Below are 24,910 nucleotides of genomic sequence, written 5' to 3'. Positions count from 1 at the left end.
CGTCGAGTATGATTCGTCACAATTTTCCTATGCTTAAGAACACGTTTTAAATGCTTCGTTGTTAAATCTCTGATCTTACATCTATCTCAGCTGCTGTCGTCAAACGTACTGTTCAGAGTTTAAACGTTCGAAGATGCATTTTGTAACTCGAGTACCTTTGAGAAGAAAGAGAAGAAAGAAATAAAGTCTAAGGTTTCTCGAATATCGTGGAAATTTTTCGAGTAACAGAAAGTTTCGATATCGAATTTCGAAGAAGAGTTTTTAACGTGCTTTTTAATCGGTTCGCTTAAGAGGTACTCGGTGGAAGAGAGCCACACGGAAATGAAGGTAGAAATTTCTGCGGATACAGGGCTTGACCACGTCAAAGGTATCAGGTTCTTGCTTGATCCTCTCCAGAATTCTCCGTAGCTTCATTGGGAGATCACAGTGAGATCGTGTTTCATGGTGTCGAACTCGGGTCGTAAATAAACGCTTTCGTAAGCCTGCTGAGTATCACTGTAAGCGTGAAAAAGGAACGAGGAGAAGCTATAACCGAGAACTGCTGATTTGCGAGCACAAGAGAGAACGCGCAGGAAATCGAGAAATCAATGTTTGCGGTTCAAAATTTAATATATGTCGGTAGTAAATTTCATCTGAATATTTTAACGGTAATATTAAATATCGTTTAATAATTTTAATACCGGTAGATGTTGTATTCATTACTGGCATCTCTTGTATCCATTACCGGATTTATTTAAGTACGCTTGAAATTAAAATTTTTCGCATGTTCCGTTTTAAATAACGATAAAAAATATGTCGAGAGTGAATGTTATTACGCAACCAAGTCGATTTACAAAATTTTATTCATCGACCTTAGTATAAAAGATGCAGTTTCACGGAAACTAAAAAACCCGGATTTTCTCGAGTACATTTTACCGATATCGTCCTTTCTACTCCTTTTTTGGTCTTCATCCCCCGTAGGTTTTCAGAGAGGAGCGCATAATCTATAGACGAACACATCCGCAACCGGTCAGAGACACTAGTGTGCCGATGTTGACAGGTTATTGGCAGTTCAAGGGCTGAAAATGCCCGACCGGCACTATCGGTCCCCATTTTCCAGCTTTACGATGACGACCATTGTTATTGGCATAGTAGCCCTACCAGCGGAAAATTGTTGGTGATAGGGAGGGTGCGAGTTAAAAGAGCGAACTCTATTATCGAACACGGCAATACACTTAATCACTTCTCTATCGGAAATAGAGTATGGTTCTTTTTTTAACTTCCCAATGGGTACTTCAGCTTGGAGGTCTTTTGTTAAAACGTTTCCCACTGGTTTTATTCCAAAAAGTAAAATCCAGTTCTTCCGCTTAATCATTAGATTTTATAGGTCAGTACGTTAGAAATGTCATTATCGAATTCCTAAAATGAAATCGGAAAAGTATTAACCAGGAACACGAGGAAGTTGGATATCTCGTATAACGTTTTCGTGGTCAAGCAGCGTGGTCAATAAAATACGAGATAAGATTTAGTTCGAAAGATATCAATTTATAAATTTCTGATTTGTTTCATATTTCCTGGTACATCGATCGAATATTAACATCTTGTGGCTAATCTAAAGGCTATACATTTCTGCCAGACTCCAAAACGTATCCAATCGATCAGACGATAACTTTCCTTGACAAATGTGCTTTACTCCGTAGAATTTTGTCGACGCTTTGCACGAAATAAGATGATTTCCTTGTTTTCTTTTATGAAATTATTCCGCATGCATATCTATTTCTAGATCCGAATAATATTTTTCTAAACGCGTAAAAACGGAATACGTTGGCTTCATCGTATTCTTAAAATTGTAATAAAGTAAAAATTTAAGCCACTATTTCGTCGATCAGAGTTATATTTAAAAAGAAAAGTTTTCAAATACAAACGTACGATAAGCGTGAATCATTAAGGCGAAGTAAAGAAATTCTCGTACCTTCTACGGTGATGACGACGATGACGCCGTTTCGATGCGTTCCGTGTGCTGCTTTCCGGTTGAATGGTGAACACTTCCTCGACGTTTTCCACGTTCGTGGTTTTTATTTGATTCACGTTCTCTGTAGTCGTGGGAAACGCGTTCAACTCTTGAGACGTTCTCAAAAATGCTTCCATCGATTTTGTAGCGTTCACGTTCGACGCCGTTTGCGAGGCTTCACGCCCTTGTTTTCGAGCGGAATGTCTTTTCTTGGTTGGTGGGGTGGTTGATTCTAGCCTAAACATTTGATATTTTTGACGAAACCGCTTTAAAATCATCGAAACCTTTGGAATTAAAAACTAGAAATTCGATATTTAATTCGGAAATTCAGAGATTCAGCGTTCAAAATTGAAATTCGTCCATCATGAAATTTGTGTTTATTATAAAATTACAATAAAGTGCGGAGGAAGATAGTTAAAACCTGTACCATAAACGAGACTCGTGTCATTTATAGAATATTTCCAGCAAAACAATAAATTAATATACGCGCAACATAACATTGACAAGCATGTAAAGCGGGCACAAGACGCATTCTATATCATCCGCTTTTAATTAATACTACTGATACTAAAGGTATCTAAATACTTTTAATTGGTACTCAAAATACGAAAATGTATCGCTTCGTTTCGTAGGTTTTCAGATAAATGTACATATTACCACCCTGTTGTTTATTTTAAATACCCGACCAACTCTGCAACAAAATATTCTACGAATTCGTATACGTAATATCGTCTATTAAAATAATTCGTTCTCTCGAAAACAGAAATCACGAGTACCATTAAAAAAGTTAAATCTGGTCTTGCACAACAAAATATACGTTTAAAAATTCATTACGAAAAAGAGTTTGAAAATTACACGAGGATAAAAGCAGGTGCAATAATGTAGAAGCATTTCGCATTAAAAAATTCTCTGTGAAGCGAAACACGCTATTCCTGGCGTTTGAATTAACTTGTCCGAGTCCTATGCTCACAAAAAAAAAAAAGAAAAAGAAAAAAAGAAAACAAAAACAGAAGAAAATGAGAAAGAAAGGTTACCACCTAAATGGTGTCACATGGCACGTATTTCGAGCTGAAAATCTCAGATCATCGTCACGCTGGAAGCGTTCGCGTAACTTTCGCGTGAAATTTTCGTGCCGCTCTACCTGAATTCAACGCCTTCGTCCCTCACCCCAGGCCTAGCATCTTCGTTCCTCGCGTTAAAACTGAATCCACCCTCGAGCTCGCCGTCCATGCTGTATTGATTCCGGTCCACCATAATTGGTTCGGATTTCTCTTGAGAAGCCACGATCTCCTCGTTCTCCTGATGCGCCTCGTTAGCGTCGTGCTCATTTTTAAATTGAAGGATCTCTGGAACGACACCTGTCGCTAGCATACATCGACCAATCGGCTACCTTAACGGATATATCATCCGAACGATGGAAAAGTTTGGCCGCAGAAAACTTTTTTACCTGTAAGACCCTCTTCTTCGACTTGAAGACCCTCTTTCAGCACCTCGTCCCGATACTTCTCCAGCTCTTCCAAGTAACTCTTGTTGAGTTTTTGCTGTCGCCATTCGGTCTCGTATTTGATATTCGGCAGCGCGATATCGCCCAGAAACCCACCTGCAACGTAAACATATCGACGCACACATTCATGAATCTATCTTGATACGAAGAATATGACTAGACTACGGATAATTGTTTACGCTCGTTTTATCTTATCTCTGCTGTATTTTTCAACTCTTCCTAATCCTAATATCTTCGATTCTTCCCTCTGCACATCTACCGAGTACCGTTAACCTTGCTATAATTATAGTTATCCGTATAGCCTTTCGTTACGACAAAACGTCTTTCTAACCAAGTTGTCGTGTTTGTACGTTCGAAATATTTATCCTGCCCTCTCGTGCGTGTAACGATACGCATCTGACATCAAGTTAATGCCATTTGATCACGAGCAGGCATACTCGGCTGGTGAATCCGGCTCGTATTCGGGAATTTCGTTATTTCGTATTTGAGGAGCACGACGGAAGGAGCTCACGCTTTTGCGATCCACCGTATCTAACGAATCTCGTGTGTGCGCCTGCTGACAAAGATTGAACATTACCCTCCGGTGGCCACGTAATTCTCGAATTTACATTCCCCCGTCTGCACGTGCTTCGGACTTTCGACGTTCACCGTCCATATGTCTTGTTAGCGATACCAGCTGTGGGATAGCGAGTTTCCAAGACACTCGGCTGCTATAGCGTGGCGCATTGCACAGCCTTATTATCAACGTTCATAAATCATGGAACGCGGTGTTATCGGTGAAGAGAGAGAGAGTTTGTTCGACTGCAGTTGTTTCGACCGATGTAAACAGCCTCGGTCGCGTTATCAGCTATCAGGAGCGGGTCGAAGATTCGTGACGAGAAAAGGAACGAACCATTCGAATAGATCGCGCGAGAACAGGAAAGAAGTAAAATAGTTACCGAATATTCTGAAAAATCACGTAAGGTACTCTTGTAAGGAATGATCGACCACCGTCTTTTATCGCTCTTTGACTCGGTTTTAACGACACGTACCGAGAAAAGGTACGTTTACAGAGGACGAAGACCGCTTTGTTGGAAAGAAGAATTATTCGATTCCGTGTCAACCACCTGGTCGATTTCCTATTATTAGTTAGAGAGACAGATGCTCGATGGAGTAATAATTAAATGAATGAGACGAAAGGGATTGTCATCGTTGCTGTTCCCAACGTTGATTCCATCAAATGGATTCGACTATTCCTGTTTTGGAACAAGGAAATCGCTCGGAAAAGAAAGTGGAATTAAACGAAACGGCTTTATGGAAATCTGTCTAAAATATCGGAGGCTTTGCACAAGTTGCTAGCCTATTATAGGGCATCGATCTTCCTATCGACCTCGTCTCGTCTCGTTCGGATTATAAGTGGCGTAAAGAACCCATCCAACGGGGTGAACGTGAATGAATCGAATATAAGAAACGAGGAGGACGTTGAACGGAGGACAGTTATCTTTATTGGGAAAGTTAAAGCACCGTTCAAAAAATAGCTGTTAATGTACGACATTTGAATATCAGAAATTCGTGTCAACTATTCATTGATTATTGGCGTTGCGATATTGGCGTAATATTAATAAAAGCTGCGTTAGTCATTTCTGTATCTGTTATAGACAAACAATGCCTATCATAATAAAAAACAAATTAGCGAAATCTTGATTATTCGAATTAATCGTAGCGCATAGTTGGATAATCGAATTTTTATGTTTACTAACACTTACTGCTCGTAATCAGTTCTGATTACCACGTTAATGACGGTACACGCTAAGAGTCGTCTTAATTAACAATAAACACTTGTAATTCATGTACCGATGCCGCCAATCGAACAATTTTTATAAGAAATAGTTTTATTACGATGTATAAATACCTAGCGAAACTGTTCTAACTCGTAAAAACACTTTAGGAAAACCATCGATCTTTCTCCTTATTTTTTGAGAATGCCTCCGGTAACAGGTTGCTCATAGCAATCGATAAAGTTCTAAATACAAATTTCAAACGATTTGCTATCAACTTGCTAAAAATAACACGCTTCTTGACCTCTCGATTTCTTTTCTTCCAAACGAACGAGCGAACAACAATGAACACCATCGTGGTACATCACCGTTATATCATTTTAAGTGGTAGATGCGTATAATTCGCACGAAACGAGTCGACACTGCATTTTGGTGAAATGGGAGCGTATAAACGTCTAATTGAGTGGAGTTGGCGCGCGTGATTCCACGATCGTTGTGAGATTGCAGCATTCCACATGTCGTACGTTTCGTTTTTGGCCTTTGACCCCCGGCGGCAGGCGGTTTTGCTCGGTATCGTTGACGAAATACCCTCGCGGTCATGCTTATCGGTGTTTTCATAGCGGAAGGCTATTGTGAAAAATTCAGAATTTTACGCGCAGCCGCACTGACCTGTGCCCATCCGAGTAATAATTTTCTTCCTTACTACGCGGATCACGAGTGACCAACTTGCTCGTATCTCTCTTCCCTTTTTCTATTTACTTTTTCTTTTCTTTTTAACCAAATCACGAAGTTATTTGTTTCAGTAAAAATTCGTAAACTGGTTTTTTACGAGTTCTTTTAAAGGATCCTACATACTGTGGCTCGCAAAAATAATTGAACGTTTATAGATATTCTTTTAAATATATTACGCGTATCGTACAAAGGATTTCGCATGATACACGCGATTCGTGTTCACTTTCGTCAACTATTATATACTTATCTAAAAAAGATGGCCACATTTTCCAAATCCTTTATAGCATTCTAAAAATGAAAGCTCGTTTCGACTCGTTCAGAGGAAACAATTTCGTTGTGTATAATTTTTACGGGCAGTCGTTCGTATATTTTCCACCTACAGAAAATTGTTCTCTCGACGATGGGACCTTTTGATCGACCGTCATTGCGAGCGTAGAAATGCTTTGAAATATGCTGTGTTTTTTCTCTCGTCGCTTGTAATTTCGCAAAACGGCGTTAATTGTTTGAAAAATATCGCGTGTTCGAGTTTCGAGATTCGTGATAAATTTCATGTTCGAAAATTTCCTGGAATTATTCGCCAAGTTCTTTTTCACACGGCTTCGCATTCAACGGCTCAGGTATTAGCGGAACTTGGTGAGTCGCGAGTATTCGATGACACTCGTCGGCGATTCGTGTCAACGACGCCGTTGTTACTTCGATTCGAGAGCGTTCGTTCTCATTCACAAATTCGGTGAGCCGCGGTAACGATCGTCGCGGATAGAACTTGTGCCACCGGAACCATCGAAACCAACCGTGGAAACAATGCTTTCTCTTAAACTTTTCTTCGTACTATTTTCGATGCTTCGATAACTTCCTAAATGTAAGAAATTAATATTTTTTATATTTTTATATCACGCGTTTTTATTTCTATTTCTATAGATGTTCTTATCGAAATAGACCAACTTGGCCGACCGAGGGTCAAAGTCGTATCACTGTAATTTACAGCCTCGTGATTTCATGAAAAGGTAACGAGTGTTGCTTCTAATTACCAGTTCGTCGTTAAATTCTACACTTTGATAAAATGCGCATACTGTTACTACAAAGTCGTCAAAGTATCTGTGTACTTATAAGTGGCAACGCAAGTGAAGAGAAATATTTAAAGATATCAGAATTTCATTATTCGCGACATACTCTTTGGAGAATATCTTCGAAGAAGTGGTATATAATTTATTATCAAGTTTAACTTCTTTTCTCTAACGCTTAATTACTACCTAATTACTTCGTTTTTACTTCAAGAGGTTATCTTTATCGGAGTTCACCTATTGACCGTAGTCGAAATTAATCTATCTACAGCGACTGGAATGTGAATTTTAAAGCATTCGTTTCTATATAGTACGTCTTATTGTTACTTTGCCTACTACTTAATGTGAAAGTGTTTATTGAAGAGAAAAAGTAAAGATAAGCGTACAACGTCATTATCTACGTGCAGCGATCAACATCTATCGTATGGTTAACAAAACACGTATTATGTAGCCATGTTGTAATATATTCAACGTAGACTGTGTATCTCAAACAAAGTACTTGTTTGATCAGCTGTAGTTCTGTACGACATAATATGACGCGGAATCGCCTACAGCGGGGCAACGAAACATCATTTCGAGGATAAAGATCGATCCCGTTAAACACGAGAAACACCGAGAGATTGTTAGACAGAGAACGAATGTGCAATACGTGGAAAAGTAATGAAAACTAGGGAAAGAATGTAATGGAATTTGAAAAATCGACTTACATTTATCTTTTATGAAAATACATTCCAATTGAATAGTTAATTCTTAATAAAAATGTCTCCATCTCGGTTCTGGGTAAGTTTTTAAGTTTGTCAGCGATGAAGCACTATTTATCAGAGAAAATAAAGCATTAGGAGAAAATAGGCTATTCAAGTATTCTTTCGTTCATTAATCAGCCGAACCGCGTTTACCATCCTCCGCCACAGATGCAAACACGAGTGTAAAAGCGGATCGAGTAAATGTTGACCTGAGATCACATAAATATTGGTCAAACATCGATGTACCACGCGAGATCAACATTAAATGCGAATGTTTGTCGCGTGTCAATATTAATTGTTCGATAGAAGTTTATACTTCGCTCTTCAGGGCTTCCTTCTTCCTCCTTTTTATTTGTAATTATGGATTGAACAAGTGTTTACCAGGTATTCATTGTATAAAAGTAAACATGACATAGATTCATCGTTGAAGCTGATCGCGAGGTATAAACTGCATTATCAATTAATAAGTTATGTAAATGTTATTGAAAGGTTTTCGTATAAAGTCAAGGCTTTTACAGCGAGACCAGCACAGTGTGTGCCGCACATCGTAAGATTTATGTAGCTCGGTAAATACAGTGATCTCGCGTAATATCTAGGTCAATACGAAATCCCGTACATCGCGCAATTGAACGTAAGCCAACAACGAAACAGGCTGACTAAAAAATTATTCCACTGCATAGAAAGGACTATTATGAATATCTAATATCATACATCTAGAACCAACATCGTCCGAATAAAATCGTTATTGTTTAAATATACGAACATACACGTTTCCCCTATAAAATTCTATGTTGTAGAATTTCACTGAAATTTTTCAAACGAACAAAAATATTGAAATTTGCCCAATTATCGTTTTGAAAGAAATATTCCAGTGTTTCGCTTTGTCAAACATTTGTACTTTCTAGATACGTTTCTAGATTTGTTTCAAACTCTACCAATAGATATAATCGTGATGGCCGAGTCTTCTAGCAGTGCGAATAAAATTTCACGATATTTCGCGTAACACGCGTAGTACGTTCATAAATGACGTCCCCATAAAAGCCTGTGTACATCGATTTTGTCACTTGTACCACGTTTTGTGTTCCGAGCTCTCCGTATCTATTACAAAGCCAATACCACTTACAATAAGAACGCTATCTTTTCTTTCTTCGCGTCAGTTCAATACGAAGGGCGTCCTGCGAGGAAGAAAAACTGAACGGAACACGAGAGATCGCCATTGTTATCCAGGTCTATCTTATCGATAGACCCGATCGATTTCCTTTAATTAATCCAGTCATGGAGCGCGTACATCGGACTCATCCCTACGTTGAACGTAATGTTGGCGTGTGTCCTATTAATGGCAGTGAATAATTTGTCTATCTAGAAATTAGCGAACACGATCCTGCCCACCGGGTCGAGTCGACGTCGATATCTCACCCTTCTGTTAACGAGGTCGCAATAGTCGAATTCGCCACCGATGAATTTGCCCCGAGTCGTAAATACCGGCTTCAATGTCGCCGCGACTGGTAACTCGTGGACAACGCCGACTCGATTTATTCGATCCAATTAATTCTTTCGCGTTACGAGATACCCACTATGACGCGACTTTTTCTATGCGACATTATCGCGATCGCAAGTGGAAATTCGTGAAAGTTAATTGGCAATTTTCGATACCGTAATTCTCGAAATCCCGATACCATAGAGTCGATTTAGGGTTTCCAACGATACGATTCATATTTCAAGCGTATTCAATGCGCTAAGTTTATAGTTTCCGAAGGAGTAACTCACGAAGTGGTTATATTCCATCGAATTGATTCACCGCCTTCCGAGGACTAATTCACGCGCGTGTTACTTTATGGGGGTTAATTTAAATTTTTATTGCATCGTCGCTAGTGATGGTTTATACGTCGCTTTTAATCGTCCAGGTGAAAATAATGCGCCGAATATTACGTAATAACGGTGTACTTTATATCCTATGTTTTATGCTGGTATAATTTTCCGCAATACATAAAGTTGTCGATTTTTTAAAGATTTCGTCGTTGCTCGAAGCGCGTAGTAACGTTAAATTCCTTCGACGTCGATTTAAAAGTAAGCGAAACGTGATTAATAATTCGCGATATACGAACGTATCTATGGACGTCGTTAGTGTTTTAGTATATTTTTGATGAAGTTGACTGCAATGCCGATGGAACGGGAAGGGGTGGGGAGTTCGTTCCAAAAGGACATGGTTTAGAGTTGGAAGGCTGACAATGTCAACTATGCGGATAATTACGTATGATGTGGTTCATAAAGTTCGCCTCGCGTTCCAAAATTCACTTGCCGCGTTCTAATTTACAATCTATAGAATATAATCGCACACGGAAACTAAATTTAATTTCTTAGCACGTTAACTTCATATACATACAAATTACGCTACAATAAATTACAATATTCTATCAAAATTCATAATTTGTCAATTGAACGATATTGTTAATTACTAAATTACGATGCAAAGGGACGACGAATGAACTCATTTACGATACAATTTAAAAGGCAAAACACGAAATACACGCGGCGATCCCTTTCCTATTAAATCATGAAAGGATTAAAAGTCACCCCATTGATTCATACGCGAACCGCGAGCATTTAAAGGCATCCGCGACAAAATCAGGATAAATAAATAAAATCGGCGAAACCTTTCCGATGGCCGGGATTAAACGCTGCCGCCAGCATTCAGATGTCCGATCCGGTTAATTAATTAGGCGCGTTCACGTACACACCGGGTATTGCCAGTAGTCCCTTGAGGGCTAGGGACGGGGTTCGAAATCGGCAGATTCACGGCGATACAATCGTAAATACGTCGTGGCTGGCAACGAGTATTAGGAGCGTACGTATTAGTCAACGGACCGTGCACGCATATCCTTCCCTCCGTTGTGTTGTCCACGATTCATTAATTTATGGTGTTTCACGATCGTTTCGGTAAATCTGCAAGCGTAACGTCCATTTCCCTCGCAGCCCCTATTCACGTGACACCGATATTTTAATTATATCGTTCGCGGGACCGCACACGGCAGAACCAACGTATTACGACGTCGTGTCGCATTATGCGTACGTCCTATGCATTTGTCCCTAGGCTACTATTCCGTCGCATCGTATACCATCGTTCGTTTAACATTTAAATGAACCTTTTTTCCCTTAGTTTGCCTCGAGCAAGTTCCAGTTCTGTCGGATCTCGCGCGGTGTGTTTACCTTCTTGCACCTATCTCGTGCAGCTCTCCTTAATTCAGTCTCCTCCAGATATTGCGAAAACTTTCTTCCCAGAGTTTATAGGAGTTTTCTTGCTCGGTTGTTCGTCTCACTGTTTACGCAAGTAATTCCCTCGTGAGTAAAGTCGCATTCTTTATTGCATATTTTATATATTTATCGAGAGTTATTGCTCGCTATTATTATTTACAAGCTAACTGTGTAATTTGCATAAGCACCCTGTAAACGTCGAAACCAGTGACAAGTACACAATGGACGAGAAAAACTCTTCCTAAAGACGCGACGGAAATTTTGTCACTTCCAAAGATTCTTAAAGGATTCCGAGTTTCGAAAATCTCTCGAGAGTCTGATGGCCTGATGTACGAAAATATCGAAGTTCCTGAAGTTGAACAATATTTTTCACGTCGTGTAATCAATTCGTGCGCTCTTGAAAGGAATATCAGTACATATTTTGAATCGCGAACAATAGAGTCGATTCCGAGCAACTACTCGAAACGCTACACGTATAAAAAAGTAAAAAACGAAAGAGAGGGAGAGAGAGAGAGAGAGAGAAAGAGAAACATAAACGACAAAAAATAATCTGTAGGATGATTGATCCACTCGAAATAAGTCAAGCGACATTGTCGCTTCTTTTCAATGGCCATCGAGAAGGGTTACGGAATATCGATAGACATTCGAGAGAAAACAAAACGAGAATCGTCAAATTCAATTTTCCATCGCGTCACGTACAGTACACCGTCGCTCTATGAATTTTGTTGCAGAAGCGTACGCACACCGGCGCAATCGGTTACAAACCGCATAATGCCAAACCCCTGTTCGCTTCGAGCCGGTGATTTCGTGCCATTCAGCCCGTGGATTCGCCGGAATATTTGATGCTCGGTTAAAATCGCATTCTAGACCTCCCAGTAATGAACCGGAACGATTAACTCTACTTATCGTCGAACAATTCTCAGTCGAAGCGATCGCAATTTTCGCGCGTACTCCCTTTCCTACGTCGATCCTGCGTGATATCATTTTTCTTTCTTTTACAGACATTCTATTTTTCTTCGTAGAATGCACATATAAATAATTTATCAGGTGTGTAATTTCGTTCGAGTTTAATCAATTTAGTTAGCGGAGAAACGCTGAGAAGTAATCGCGCGAACGTTCTGCAATTTGAAAACGTTGATTTCAACGTGTAGAAGACGAGATTAGTACGGCGCTTTTATTTTTTCGTTGAAATAAAGAGGTGCTTTTTGTGGAATTAGAGAATCGGAATGATTCTTTGGAAGTTATTATCAGGAGTGGCTGCAATTTGCTGGATGATACGGAGAGATTATTTTCGAGCCCCGTTTCCTCGTTGAAAGCTCCGCGACAACAGAATCGTACCCCTTATCTAACCAAGAAATTTTATCCTATCGTTAACTTTTAACCGCGTTCGAAAGTAGAAGCATAATTTTATCAATTTCTTTCGTCGGAGGCGTGGAACGGAGTCCGGACTGGAAAATCAGTAGAGAGCGTGTAACGAGCAAGATAACGTTCTTTGTGTACCATTCAAGCATTTGCTTTTGAATAACTCTGAAAGAAAATAAATTACAGTTACGCAATTCAATCTGCGTTTTCCATCGGGTCCTCGACTTTGCGAAACCTTCTTCTTACATTCTTTTTGAATTGGAAAAAGTACCGTGGAACTTCTGACTTTAATTTAAAAGAATTCCCTTTGTCTCGCGAAGAAATGGATATTCTTTGTCAATCAATTTCAAGCGAGTCGTACAGCTCAATGAAAATAAGCAGATTTAGCTCGTCAATCTAAATTCTATTATTATTCCGACATCGATGGAGCCATTCATCGGTAAGAAAACTAACTTTTCTAAAGTTCTTGGTACGTACGTCTACGCTATCGTTTCCAGGAAACTCGGATTTACGCGGAGAGCATAATCTGTTCGAATTACGTCGCGATTAATGCTGAAACGTGTAAGGAGGTTAAATAACATTGAAACTGCGATCGGTGCAACCACAGGATTGTGGCTGACAGCCAAACGGAAGGTCGGAAGTGGTTCAATCTCCGAATCGATCTCAGAAGCCTCCTTTTCCATTTCCAGGACATTTGCAAGAGCATTGATGTTATGAGAAGGAGAGGGACAGACGGAACACTTTACAGACCGGGCCAGACAAGAGCTACTTCCGGTTAGCTGGATAGAACGGGCTTTCCTATCGAACAACTTTCGATAGTTCGTCGAGCAATCGTATCGTCGATTCAATCTCCGTTAAATTTTCTGGGGATCTGCTTGTCTAATCTGTTATGTTTCTTCCTCTTTTTCTCTTTGCTCTTTCTACTTCACCGACGTTACTCTTTAACCGACATTCATAACCCGCGTCTTATTTCATTTCTCGATCACTGATAAACGATAGACAGCGTTTTAAATCGATAAATATTTTGGCGAGTACGAGTGAAAAAATATCTTTGCAATAACGAACGTTGTTTGTTTAAACATAGTTGTTTGCCCGTAATGTGAGAATACAGAAGCAAAGATTACATTTCGCGCGCAGGAAAATCACGCGAAAACGAGTTCCACTCATAAACTATGCTACTTCGCGTTGAAACAGTCACTTTTGTCTTCCTAATTCCCTTTGTTTCATCCCCTGCAAGCGTAAAACAACAAGACGAATATGTGGTATATAAATCATAAGATGAGTTATGATAGCATTCCACGGGAAACTTTCAGCTCTACTAAAATAAATTTCAAGTGTATTTCGGTCCTCGGCCAGGAAGTAACGCAGTATCATCTGATTAATATAATACTCGCCATTTTTTATCATTATTCGATTTGCGTTTCCATTCTCTTTGTTATTATATAGAAAACATATCTCGTATCTCCTTTTACACGTAATAAATAAAACCCGCGTATCCGAATCAGAATCTAAAGGAAAATTATTCAAATTGATTCTAACATGAAAATGTATAATTTCAAAAATTAAAAGTAGAAGCTGCAATCTATTAAACTCTGAAAAATTCTGTAGATCATCTATATTATTCGGCTGTCCACTACTATAGCTCATCCACGTAACCTCTCGTTAGTTCGCTGTGAATCGAACGAATAGCAAGTAGCCCGCGTCCCTGGACGTCACTTTCGGAGCGATTTCTCGGATTTTCATCGATGAAATCATGCGTTTCTTGTACGCGAGAAGAGCGAGAAAGAGAGACGAACAGAGGAAAGGAGGCACAGCTCACCGACAACTTTTCGTAGCCGGGATTCGACGATAATGCGTCGTGCCGCGTTTCATACAGATATAGAAGCCCGGTGTACGTGTGTCGTATTGATTCGAATGGAGAAGCCTCTCGCATCGCAGCGAACCTCTATCGCGTCGGATTAAACGCTTGCGTATGCTACTGACGTCAACTTTCCGTCCCTTTTTTTCTCCCTCTTGTCCACTTCGTTCTCCCGTCGAACGATCCAGTGCAACTTGCGTCGATACGGAGATCTCTTTCTCTATTTTCTTCCCTTTATTTCCCCCTTCCTCCTCTTTCCTTTGCTTTTGCCTCTTTGCGCACCACAGCTTCTTGCCATTTTTTGGATCTTCCGTTTCCGCGCTTGATGTAAGAGCGAAAGGCTCCTCCGAATCGACGGCAAATGCAACCGCGACGACTTTACGAGTTGATTGTTTGCGTGTAACTCCAGATGAAAACTTCTCACACTCGATACTTTCTTAGTACACGGAGCGATCTTGCGAATTTTTGTCGAGCGTTTAAAGTTATTGCAAAACGGATCGTGCAATACGACGCGAAAAATAATCCTCTATAAACTCTCTAAACACACAATCCTAAACATTCTACACACATTCGCATGATCTTCTTTCGAGAATTCTTCGCATCGAGAACCATCGTAAACGTACAAGCAACACCTTTGTTCCCATCCACGCTCTTGCTTTATTCCATCTCGCAGCTCATCCAACCGAATGAAAACGACACCGAAGATGGAAACACTTTTCCTCTTCGTTTTTCGAGCGGATACGGTGCGCTTCGCTGTACCGGATATCGCCCAAAGAGCATATGTCCGAGGATCAATCGAAGTCGATGCAACTTGGAAGAGCGGCACATCCGCCTTTCTCTCCATCCTCCGATCAACCAGCCAAGAGATAGCCTATCAACCCGTGACACGCTCATGGCGATCCGTGTGTCTTTACCTTTGGCTGCACCCTATACAAAGGAAATGGCAAACCCACGTTTCTTCCTATTTATTCGTCGCGAACTGACAAAGAAGTTTTCGCCTGTATCGTCACCCGAGTCAAGAGTTTCGCTCTCTGGCCGTGAATCTGTTTTCGTGTCTCGCGGAATATGAGATCGACGTTGAATAATGCATCTCTGGCCCCTTCGACGAGCACAACGATCTTCGTTTTACGCTCTCGCGACCGAATCAACCTTTAATTGTATTCCGTTCTTCGTTCTGCGTTCATATTCGCACGCTGCTCGAAATAATTAGGGCTTTGTTCGCTCGCACGATTTTGCTGCTGCTTGGTAGATCGCGTCAGATGTTTGCAATGACTTTCCTGTTGGGTAAACTCTTCCGCTGGACGACTTGGTCGGTAGAACATTAAATATTTCAACGTACCGCGAGAGATGAAAGGAGCTAGATAGGACATTTTAACTGAGCGGAACGTTGATCGTTCATCGAATAATAAATTAATGAAAATGACTATATCGGTCGCTTCTATGTATATCGTACGATTATCAAGATTTATAGAAATTCCGTATGGATATTATTTCGAATTTGAGTGGAAAAGTGGCCGATGGTCATTTCGGTCGAACGTGGAAGACGAGCATTCTGCAGAATCAAAGTCAGGAAGCGCGCTGCTACGCAGAAGCTAGCCGGACGTGATGAAAACTTATCCCTCAGGATTAGGTTGACTTCTCACCTGGGATGAGAGTCGACTCGCGGAAAAGGAAGACCCGAGTAAAAAGGAACGTCTGATGACCTCTGACACCCACCGAATATTTTTCTTTCTCTTTTCGTTTCCATCTTCAGACTCTTCGCACGATCGGGGGACATCCTTTGTCACGCCATTTTCCGTACAATCTATTACAAAACGAATTTTCTACCTTTTTCTTTTTACATATCGATAGACAAAAGCAAGAGATTTATGAAAAATTACTTTGAAAATCAGGATTCGTTACTTTCAGAAGTGGACGAATGATTGAAATAATACAAAGAGCGAAACACCGAAAGAATTACACGCGTTCTTTTCCATTTTTTTGTTTTTCTTTTTCGATACCACACTGGGAAACTTTCTACGTGGTTATCTTTTCAGTTCCACTTTAACGCGGCAAAGCTGGGATGAACTTTGGATAATACGAAATTGAAATGCGTGGAAAAGAAAGAACACAGCCGCGTTGGAGAAATGCTTTTTAGATTCGTCGTAAGACTACCCATCCACAGGGCAGAACCGAACGGATAACAATTCGGAAGTTACCAATTTCTAAAGTCTCGATTGTGTCCGAACGATTGAAAAGTTTCTAAAGTTTATATATATTTCGAAGAAGTTTAACTTTCGCTTAAATCCACCTCAAAATTAATCCGCCGATATTCCTGATCTAAACTTTTATCTCAATATCGAACTTTGTTGTTGGAAAATTTTCTTTGAATGATAATATTATCCTTAATCGAGCGACTCGGAAGTTTCAAGTTTCATTAGTTAAGCCCGATACAATTAACGTTTAATATTTCGAAGAACGAAGGACCTGTTTTTCACAAACTAATTTATTGCATGCAGATAGTCGCCAACTTTAATCCATCGTGGTCAACGTAGCGTTAACGTAACGATTCGTTTGCAAGTTTTTTAATCAGCCTGCATTAGGAAATTCTAGTTTTTAACACGGCGAGTATAAAAGAGCGTAATTCTTCGTCAAAAGAAGCCAACAAACATTTTTCTTCTTTATACCACACGCTTTTCCCAAAAACCTATCGTTTTTGCCGCTCCGTTAGAAACAGACGCGCGTTAATTCTACCGTCGAATCGTGTGTCCGCACGTTATGTTACCGTGCAAACGTAAAACTGGTAAAAATTTTCCGGTCGTTTAGACGGGCAAATTATCCGCCTATTCGTGTCGAAGATAAAACGCGAAGAAACTTGGTCGTCACGGTACGGTAAACAGAATCGGATCGGATGTTTGCTCGCGACATCGCGTCGTGGTCGTTCTCGATTCGTACGCGTTCACGGTTGGCACATTCCACCGCGGAATTCCAAGTGAAATTTTGAACCTGCTCGATCGTAGGCGGTGCACACGGACGACCGACACGTCGCTACAGTTACCATAGTATACGCGGTGTCTCTGACCCACATAGTGGGCGAGGTGGGCGTTCAAGCCGGAAACAGGCCGGGGGATAACGGTTGGAAGACGAGGATGGAAGAGGGACGTGGACAGTGGTGGGATAGAAAAGTCGGGGAGAACAAAACCCGTACGCGAAGGAAACGGGCCGAGGACAAGACTAAATGAAACGAGGTTGACCGTCGGTCCTCTTGCAGCCCCTCGCCTTCTTCTCTCGCATCTCTCTCACCCTCTGTTTCTCTCTTGCCAACGTTCTTCCTTGCTCTTTTCCCGGTGAACAAAGCGGAGACACGGTCACGTTACCGAGTAACGTTCGGACGTTCTTGGATACGACGGCGATTCGCGCTGCACAACCTAGCGAGAATTATTTCGACGTTCCGGCGTGCTGCTTCCGCTGCTGAAATTTGAACAAACGACACGGTTGCTTGTTAGCCGCGCATAATGCACGTGGAAATCCGAGTTTATGGCACCCCTTGACGTATGCGTGTAAGTACGTGAGCGGGTCGCGGTGCTCGATTTAGCTCGCAACTTTGGGAACGTTTGATTCGCGCCGAACGATCGATCTTGGCAGAATCTTTGCGATAGTAGAATGGTACCAAGAATATACTTTGCAGTTAGAAATTTGACCGTTCTATCGTCAAAACATCCTGATATTCGAATATTCTGCAACCACAAACAATTACGAACGACTGCAAACAAAGTGTGATCTTATAAAATGTTAAGAATGCTATGAACTTATCCGATAAAACTTGCGGTATACGTAATCACCGCAACTAGTACCGTACTGTTTCTCTATCGTTTTATTATCGTTTGTTCGCAAGATCGACAGCGTTAAAGCAGATACTATCAACCACAAATCATTCTGCATCGTCGAATCCATTTATCCGTTTCGTTCACAATTTGCTTTCAAAGGTTTTCAATTACTTTGGCGCGTGTCCGTCAATGATACGCGTCTATTGTCAACCGCGCGACACACCGGGCAATTTGTTGGCGGCAAAGTCGCAAAAGAATCGAATGCTCGAGGATTCGTTTTTACCTCGTGTCAACCGATGCCTGTTAAACCGATGATCACCGGGATACCTCGCGGTATTCTTCGCGTTCGATACGGAGAAAAATTCTGGCAATAAATTGTTGCGGAGATTGATGGGCCGCTATACTATGCTATTACCCGAACTACAATATGGCCTGTGCTCGTTTTCTTCGGTGAAAAATAGCGCTAGCCGCTACTTGGCCGCGTATTTATATTATATGGCACCACCGAATTTCACTGAAAAATTAATATCCGCGTTTATCTCTTTCTACTTCTTACGATCGCTTAACTGAACGGTTTCAAGGCCAACGTTACGTTGACGCAACATTTTATTTATAATCTGTTTTTAGTTAATTCAGTCGATTCGGAAAAAGAAGTGGGAATTTTCTATCGTGGCAACGCGAAGGAAATTTTTGAAGTAGGAAATCTGTAGAGAAACGCAAATAATAGTTTAACAAAGAAGTCGCATAGAGCTCGATTAGCGTAATTATGCGTTAATTGTGAACTATTAGGACGCAGGAAGCAGTGGCACGCGTAGAAAGGCGCACCTAATTTCATATCGAGAACGAAAAAAAGAATTGGAGCTACACTTTCGCGGGACGTTAATGAAGTGAGAGTGAATTAAATTTTCTTTGATCTCGTCGTAAAGTACGTTTCACGGAAGGGGTAACTTTCTCGTGAAACGCGTACCAGGTATAACTTAAAACCATGAACGATATCCCTTTATCGTAACGCGACGACGTCTTCCTCGAAATAATAATTCACGCAATTGCTATTTTAATAACGCGAATTTCATAACGTTAAAAGCTAAAACTTTTCGTGCTGAATAAAATCATCCATAAAATAGCGTATCTTTTAGAGATAAAAATTGCAAAAAATGCAAACAAGAAGTAGACCAAGGAAAATATGCAAAAATCTTCGTCAAGGATGGCCTTAATTTCCCCGTAATTAAACCATCTACGTAGCTATCTCTTCTTCCCGCTCGTGCTACATATGCGCGAGACTAAAAACATCTTGAAGATCGGCCGCGTTCGATAACACGGAATTCTTTTCTCCCGCGAGAATTCGTTTAAAAGAGCTTACGGCGTAAGTCATACTTACACGTAGAAACGCGAGGTGTTTTGTATCGAGTCGCAAATGATTTTTCTTCGGGCATTTAATAACGTTTCTGTTGCTTGCATAAGGGTTAGAGTAGAAGGGGGTAAAAATGTGAGAAAGAAAACACAGACGTAAGAAAGAAACGCGCGCAAAAAGGAAACAGTCGTGTACGCGAAGGGCAGACAAGCTGACCAACTGCTCGGCGAAATGAGCAGGAAAACGGTTATCGCGCAACCGGAAAGGGACCGAACGCGATCGTGGACAGTACTGTTAAGTAGAATGGAATAATTAAAGCGGTATTTGCGGCTGGATTATTTCAACGGCGACGGAAACAGCGGCGCAAAAACTGACTGGCCACCGGTGGAGAAAAATCGTTGGAAAGTGAAGGAGAAGAGAGGAAGAAAGAGAAATGACTGGACAGCTGCCAAGTGCAATGCGGGGAGAATGCCATCCGCAGAGATCGCCGATGAGGGTCGGACCAACCCTTAATTTCTGTTTACTTCGTATAATGCCTTTCTACCGGGGCAAGGGATTAGAGGGAAGGGGCCGTTTCTCGATGCGTTATTGTAGGTTACTGGATTTCCAAGCGATTATGCTTCTCTTACCGTTCCACGAACGAATCAATTTGTTACTCGACCTCTGACCATTTCCTAGGCTAAGAATTATCGTTTATCGAAGAGATATATACCGTGGCTCGCGAAAGTATTTCGACGTTTACCATAGAAAACTTTGATGCGTACATTGGATATGACGTACATATACGTACGTGTTATATAAATTGTTTTGAAATTTCATTAGTATTATTACGAGACACGTAACATGATTATATCGATCTTTAAAATCAATCTGAAAATGTATATAGACGTCGCAAGATATTTGTTGCTTTAGCCAAGGTTTGTTTTATCACGTGGAAACTTTTATTTGACTTTAATTTGAAAATATGATAATGCAAGATCTTGGATAGGAATTTTGCATCGTTGTATCTACGTATAGATTGGATACTAAGATATCTTGTACTTAAAAATTCTAGCTGTTTCGACGCGTGCGTTAGACGCTATTGTCTTTCGATGCTCTTCTTTTTTCTTTTTTCCTACGAAATTAGTGCCAGACGAATCGATAGACCCCTCACTTTTCATGCCCCACACTTTTCGAGCCACTTTAGTCGCTTTGAACTTGCTTCCATTAATGGCGTGAAATGGATCTAATTTCGATACTTAGCTTACTCGTTCTAAAACCTTTCAAAAAATTATTGACCGATTTTATATTAACTATCTGCTAGTAATTTCATATCTCGTAAAATGGTAATAATCAGTAGCAATTTTTCGCGCGATGCTCAAAGCTGGGCGTTTCCCCTCGAAATATTTTTTTCATCGATTTATTTAAATATCATTAACTGGAGCTAATTGAATCGACGCAATTTAATCTCTTGGTATTTTTCCCTGGCAAAATACTTCGTAAAATATGCTCGAGAACGTTGCAGGCTGGAAATACCAAAACATAACTGGAAATTTTCATCGAACACCGAAATAATTAATTAATCGCAGTTTTACGTTCGAGCGCGCAACACACTACGAGATCGATGGATTTTGTTCGAAACTGTCAAAAATAATAATTGCCTTGGCGCAGACTCTCAAGTTCATTAATTTTCTCCTCACTTAATTATGTTGTTAAGAAAGTCGACAACAACTGACCTTAGCGTCGTAGCAAACCCTCGACATTCTGTTGCTATTGTCAACGACAGCCAGTGCACAAGTGTATATCTCATTATAACAAGACGTTGAAGGGTTAAAGAGAAAAGAAGAGGAAGCGCGAAGGAAAGAAAAATGGTAACGAGTGGTAGACGGGAGAAGAACGCGGCGGAAAGATGGAAAGGAAAAAAGAAAAAAGAAAGGGAAATCGGGGCGAGGGACGCGTGTGTTGCATCTCTTCGGAATTAAAGCGGCGGAAGGTAATTCGAGTTGCCGCGTGTCAAGGGTGAATGCCAGTCATCGAAGAATATAATATCCGCGCAAGAACAAAATTCGTTTAATTTCGTGTAATTAATATTTCGATATAGTAAATCGTATATACGATAATTCACGAAAGCATTCGAACATTTATCAGGGAAAATTTCTACGAATATACGTATCACGCGCGTTATACGAAACTCTGTAAAATTTCGTTGACACTGTCGCGAAACACGACTATCATCGGACAATTGGGCGGATGGAATAAGCATTGTTATTGAAAATCATATCGACGAGTGTACGCGTGGGTGGTTTATAAATCGCGAAGTTACACGAGAGAAAAACATTCAGGAACTAGACGACAGCGTTAATCGAATTACTTGATTACACTCCCGCGGGCGCGGCTTCGTTTATGCCAATTAGCGCGCTCGTTAGCGGTAAACGCCACATCGTGTCACGAGAGAATCGTCCTCGTTGTTATTTCTCTCTATATCTCGTTATCCCGTTTCGTTCGTGGCGTATACGCCGCAGAAACGTTTGATCTGCTTTTTCCATCGATGCGCTCGTTCCCCGTCGCTTGTTTAACAGACTTCATTAAAAGATATGTACATCGAAAACAAACAGGGGAAGGAGGGAAAAGTGGAAGTACAGGGGAGAGCGTTTCCTTCCGGTGAATTTCAATAAATTATTCGTTTAAACGTTGCTCCATTGTGTACTCTCGCGCGTACATGTTCGTTTGTTCGCTTTTTCCCGCGATTTTAGCCCGGGACCTTTCGCTAATGCAATTACGCGAGGAAAAAAGACCCCCTCTATAATATTATCGAGAAACGATTTTAAAGGAACGCTCGCGCCGGTACAGTTTCTTCGTGCAAACAGAGATAGTTATCGCGCACCGGACGAAATTATATTTTCAATTGCAGAAAGTCAGGAGTTTCTCAGTTTGATCACCGAGCGCCTTTTTTTACGCTTTCTAGGATTAGAATAATTACAATAAGATCTATTGTCGGAGAGGATCACCCCGTATGTTTTCTCCTTACGCGGCACGACGAATCAAATTTCCTGCGAGAAGTACAAAGAAAATTCTAATATCCAATAAAGTCATGTTCCTTTGCGGTCGCTTTATAAATGGCATTCCACATATTCCGCGATATCACGTAGAATGTACGAATGCGCTGTATTACAACGCGCAATAAGATTTAATCAAACACAACACTGCTACGAAATAGCGTGAATAAATGCTGCATAAATTGCACCACCGCGAACATCTATAAATCTTATATGGAGAACATAAGCTATTCGAAACGATATTAGAAAGACAATAAAATTCTTTGACTCGATAACGCCGTAAGACGAGTCTGCAAATACGATACCATTTTATAGATACGATCCCATTGCCCAGCATTTTCGCGAAATGTGGAATGTCTGGAAGAGGCCATCGCATTTCCCCAACTCTCCTAAATACCAATGAAACGTTGCGGCGTACACCATCGCCAGTGTAAATCGAGACATACGATGTTCGATTCGAAGAGCGGTCACCCCGTTCCGCGAACGAACTCGAGGCGTTCTCGCGTGATGCTTGGAATTCCTGACGGAGTTGCTCCGAAGGAATATCTATTTCCGGAGCAAAGACGTGTTCCCAGCGCGTAACCGCGTGATTGCGCGGACGTATCGGAATACTAGGCGACACGTAACTACTACGAGAGGTGTGATATTACATCTGTATTATATCGATGTGCACCATTCAGCCCGGTGGGACTCGTTTGCCCCTCGGAGGATTAAGGTCGTGCGCTGGCCACACCACGTTACTATGTGCAATATGCGAACAGCCTGGTGCTACCTGGACGTTGTCTCGATGAGGCCGTCTCAGCTATCTACCGCTCGAATTCGGTATTTAGAACACCGTTAGACAAAGTCAGTTAATTGCCAAATGGACGATCCTAAGGGATTGCTCCCTGATGAGATTTAACTTTATAACGTTGGGTTACGCTGGCTGGATAAATTACGCTCGGTGACAAACGAGCTCTAGATTTGTAACGCCGATTCCACGCGTTATATGCACGTACAGGGTGCTCTGTAATATTATATGCGACTGGTTTTAGAAATCGATGACAATGAAAAATATTCGTACGAATATTTACGAGAAACGAGTATCGTATCCTGTCACTTTTCCCCGATTGCTTTTACACGAGATGCGAGAATGACGTATCTAAAGATACGCTGGTTCGAGAAAGTTTTCGAACGTCCTTTCGTTAATTTGATAAAAGACAGAGTCGATCAGTTTGGCTACCGAGAGGTTTCATTCTTGAAATGATATCTACATATTAAGGGACGCCCTGTGTATATAACTACGCGGTTAAATATAACGTATTACCGAAACGTTATACCGTGTTTGGATTGGTCGGTGTGTCGGAGAAGTTTGCCAGCGACAAGAACGAAGAGAAGAAGAGTAATTGAGAAAGTTGCAACGTAACGGAATAAGATGATAAGAATTTAGCGGGATCATATTCCGACGACCGAATGAAAAGCGGTCTTCTATGGTTCCTCTTTAGGGGACCAAGTGTAACTTCCAGCTCTTTGAAAGTGAAGCTGAATCGGACTTCATTGATTTCATGGACAAGTTCCTCGGGGAATCGCAGCCAACTCCACGCGAACTCTCAATTACGATCGAGAAGTGAGCTCTGATTTTCGACGACTGATTTATCGGCGTTTACCTTGTTCGAGTTCTTCGACCAAACTGTCTCGCACAGAGTTACGGCACAATAAAGTAGACGTTATAATAGACGTTACAAAATGAAGACAAAGACGTTCCACAGGAATAAAACGTTAAGGAATTAAAAGGATACGTAGTGGCTAGAAAAAGTATTGGCGCACCATAGTAATTTATTGTAGCGTTCGCGTATATACCAGACAAATGTGCTCTGACATTCTTTAAATACTTATATCGATAACGTGCGACTATCATCAGCAGTTTGAAACATTTTTCGCGAGAATAACGAGGATCGTTCTGTTCTCTTGCTACGTTCATTTCGTGTCCATTTTCGATCAAGTCAGCAATGCATATTGGAATGCTACTCCGTTTCTTCCGTTGCTGTCGTTCCTTGGATAGACCCGAAACGTTAGAATATGTAGCGACACGGTAGAAAATTATTCCAGCTATCCGACCGTTCAAGAATTGAATGGAATGCGCGCCACTCGAATAATCTTACGATTCATCCACGTGTTCAATGTTTTAAACGTCCTAAAATTCTCAGCGAATTTGTTACAATAGAATAATTGGCATTCTCGCGTAGAAGATTTATGCTCGCGAGATGTTCAGAAAAGTAACGAATTTCAACGATTCCGCGAAATATTTAAGTCATTCGTAACGAATAATCGTTAATGGTCGAAATTAAAGTCAGAAATGTCTATAAACATATTTAACATCTTTTGCCCCTTTATCTTCACTCCTTTCTTACTCCGTTATACATCACTTAGAAGGAAACACTCGTAACGTTAACATTCTTTGGAGTTAAAAACGAGACAGA

The 24,910-nt window shown here is 40.8% G+C and overlaps 1 protein-coding gene across 2 annotated transcripts in view; it reads right to left on the bottom strand.

Annotated features, from left to right (window-relative positions):
• The window catches only part of LOC132911078 (protein tolkin-like), a 54,528-nt gene that overhangs the window by 15,933 nt on the left and 13,685 nt on the right, over positions 1–24,910 (bottom strand). For both annotated transcript variants that reach the window (XM_060968662.1, XM_060967882.1), the window contains exons 2-4: positions 3,438–3,590; positions 3,132–3,336; positions 1,952–2,227 (exon numbers count right to left, since the gene is read on the bottom strand). In XM_060968662.1, the coding sequence (XP_060824645.1) occupies positions 1,952–2,227; positions 3,132–3,244 (389 nt within the window). In that variant the 5' untranslated portion in view covers positions 3,245–3,336; positions 3,438–3,590. The remainder of the gene's footprint in view (positions 1–1,951; positions 2,228–3,131; positions 3,337–3,437; positions 3,591–24,910) is intronic.

This window comes from Bombus pascuorum, chromosome 1 (assembly GCF_905332965.1).
Source record: "Bombus pascuorum chromosome 1, iyBomPasc1.1, whole genome shotgun sequence".
Taxonomy (NCBI): Eukaryota; Metazoa; Arthropoda; class Insecta; order Hymenoptera; family Apidae; genus Bombus; species Bombus pascuorum.
Note: the sequence above shows the minus strand (reverse complement) of the source record. Positions and strands in the feature narration are given on the sequence as shown.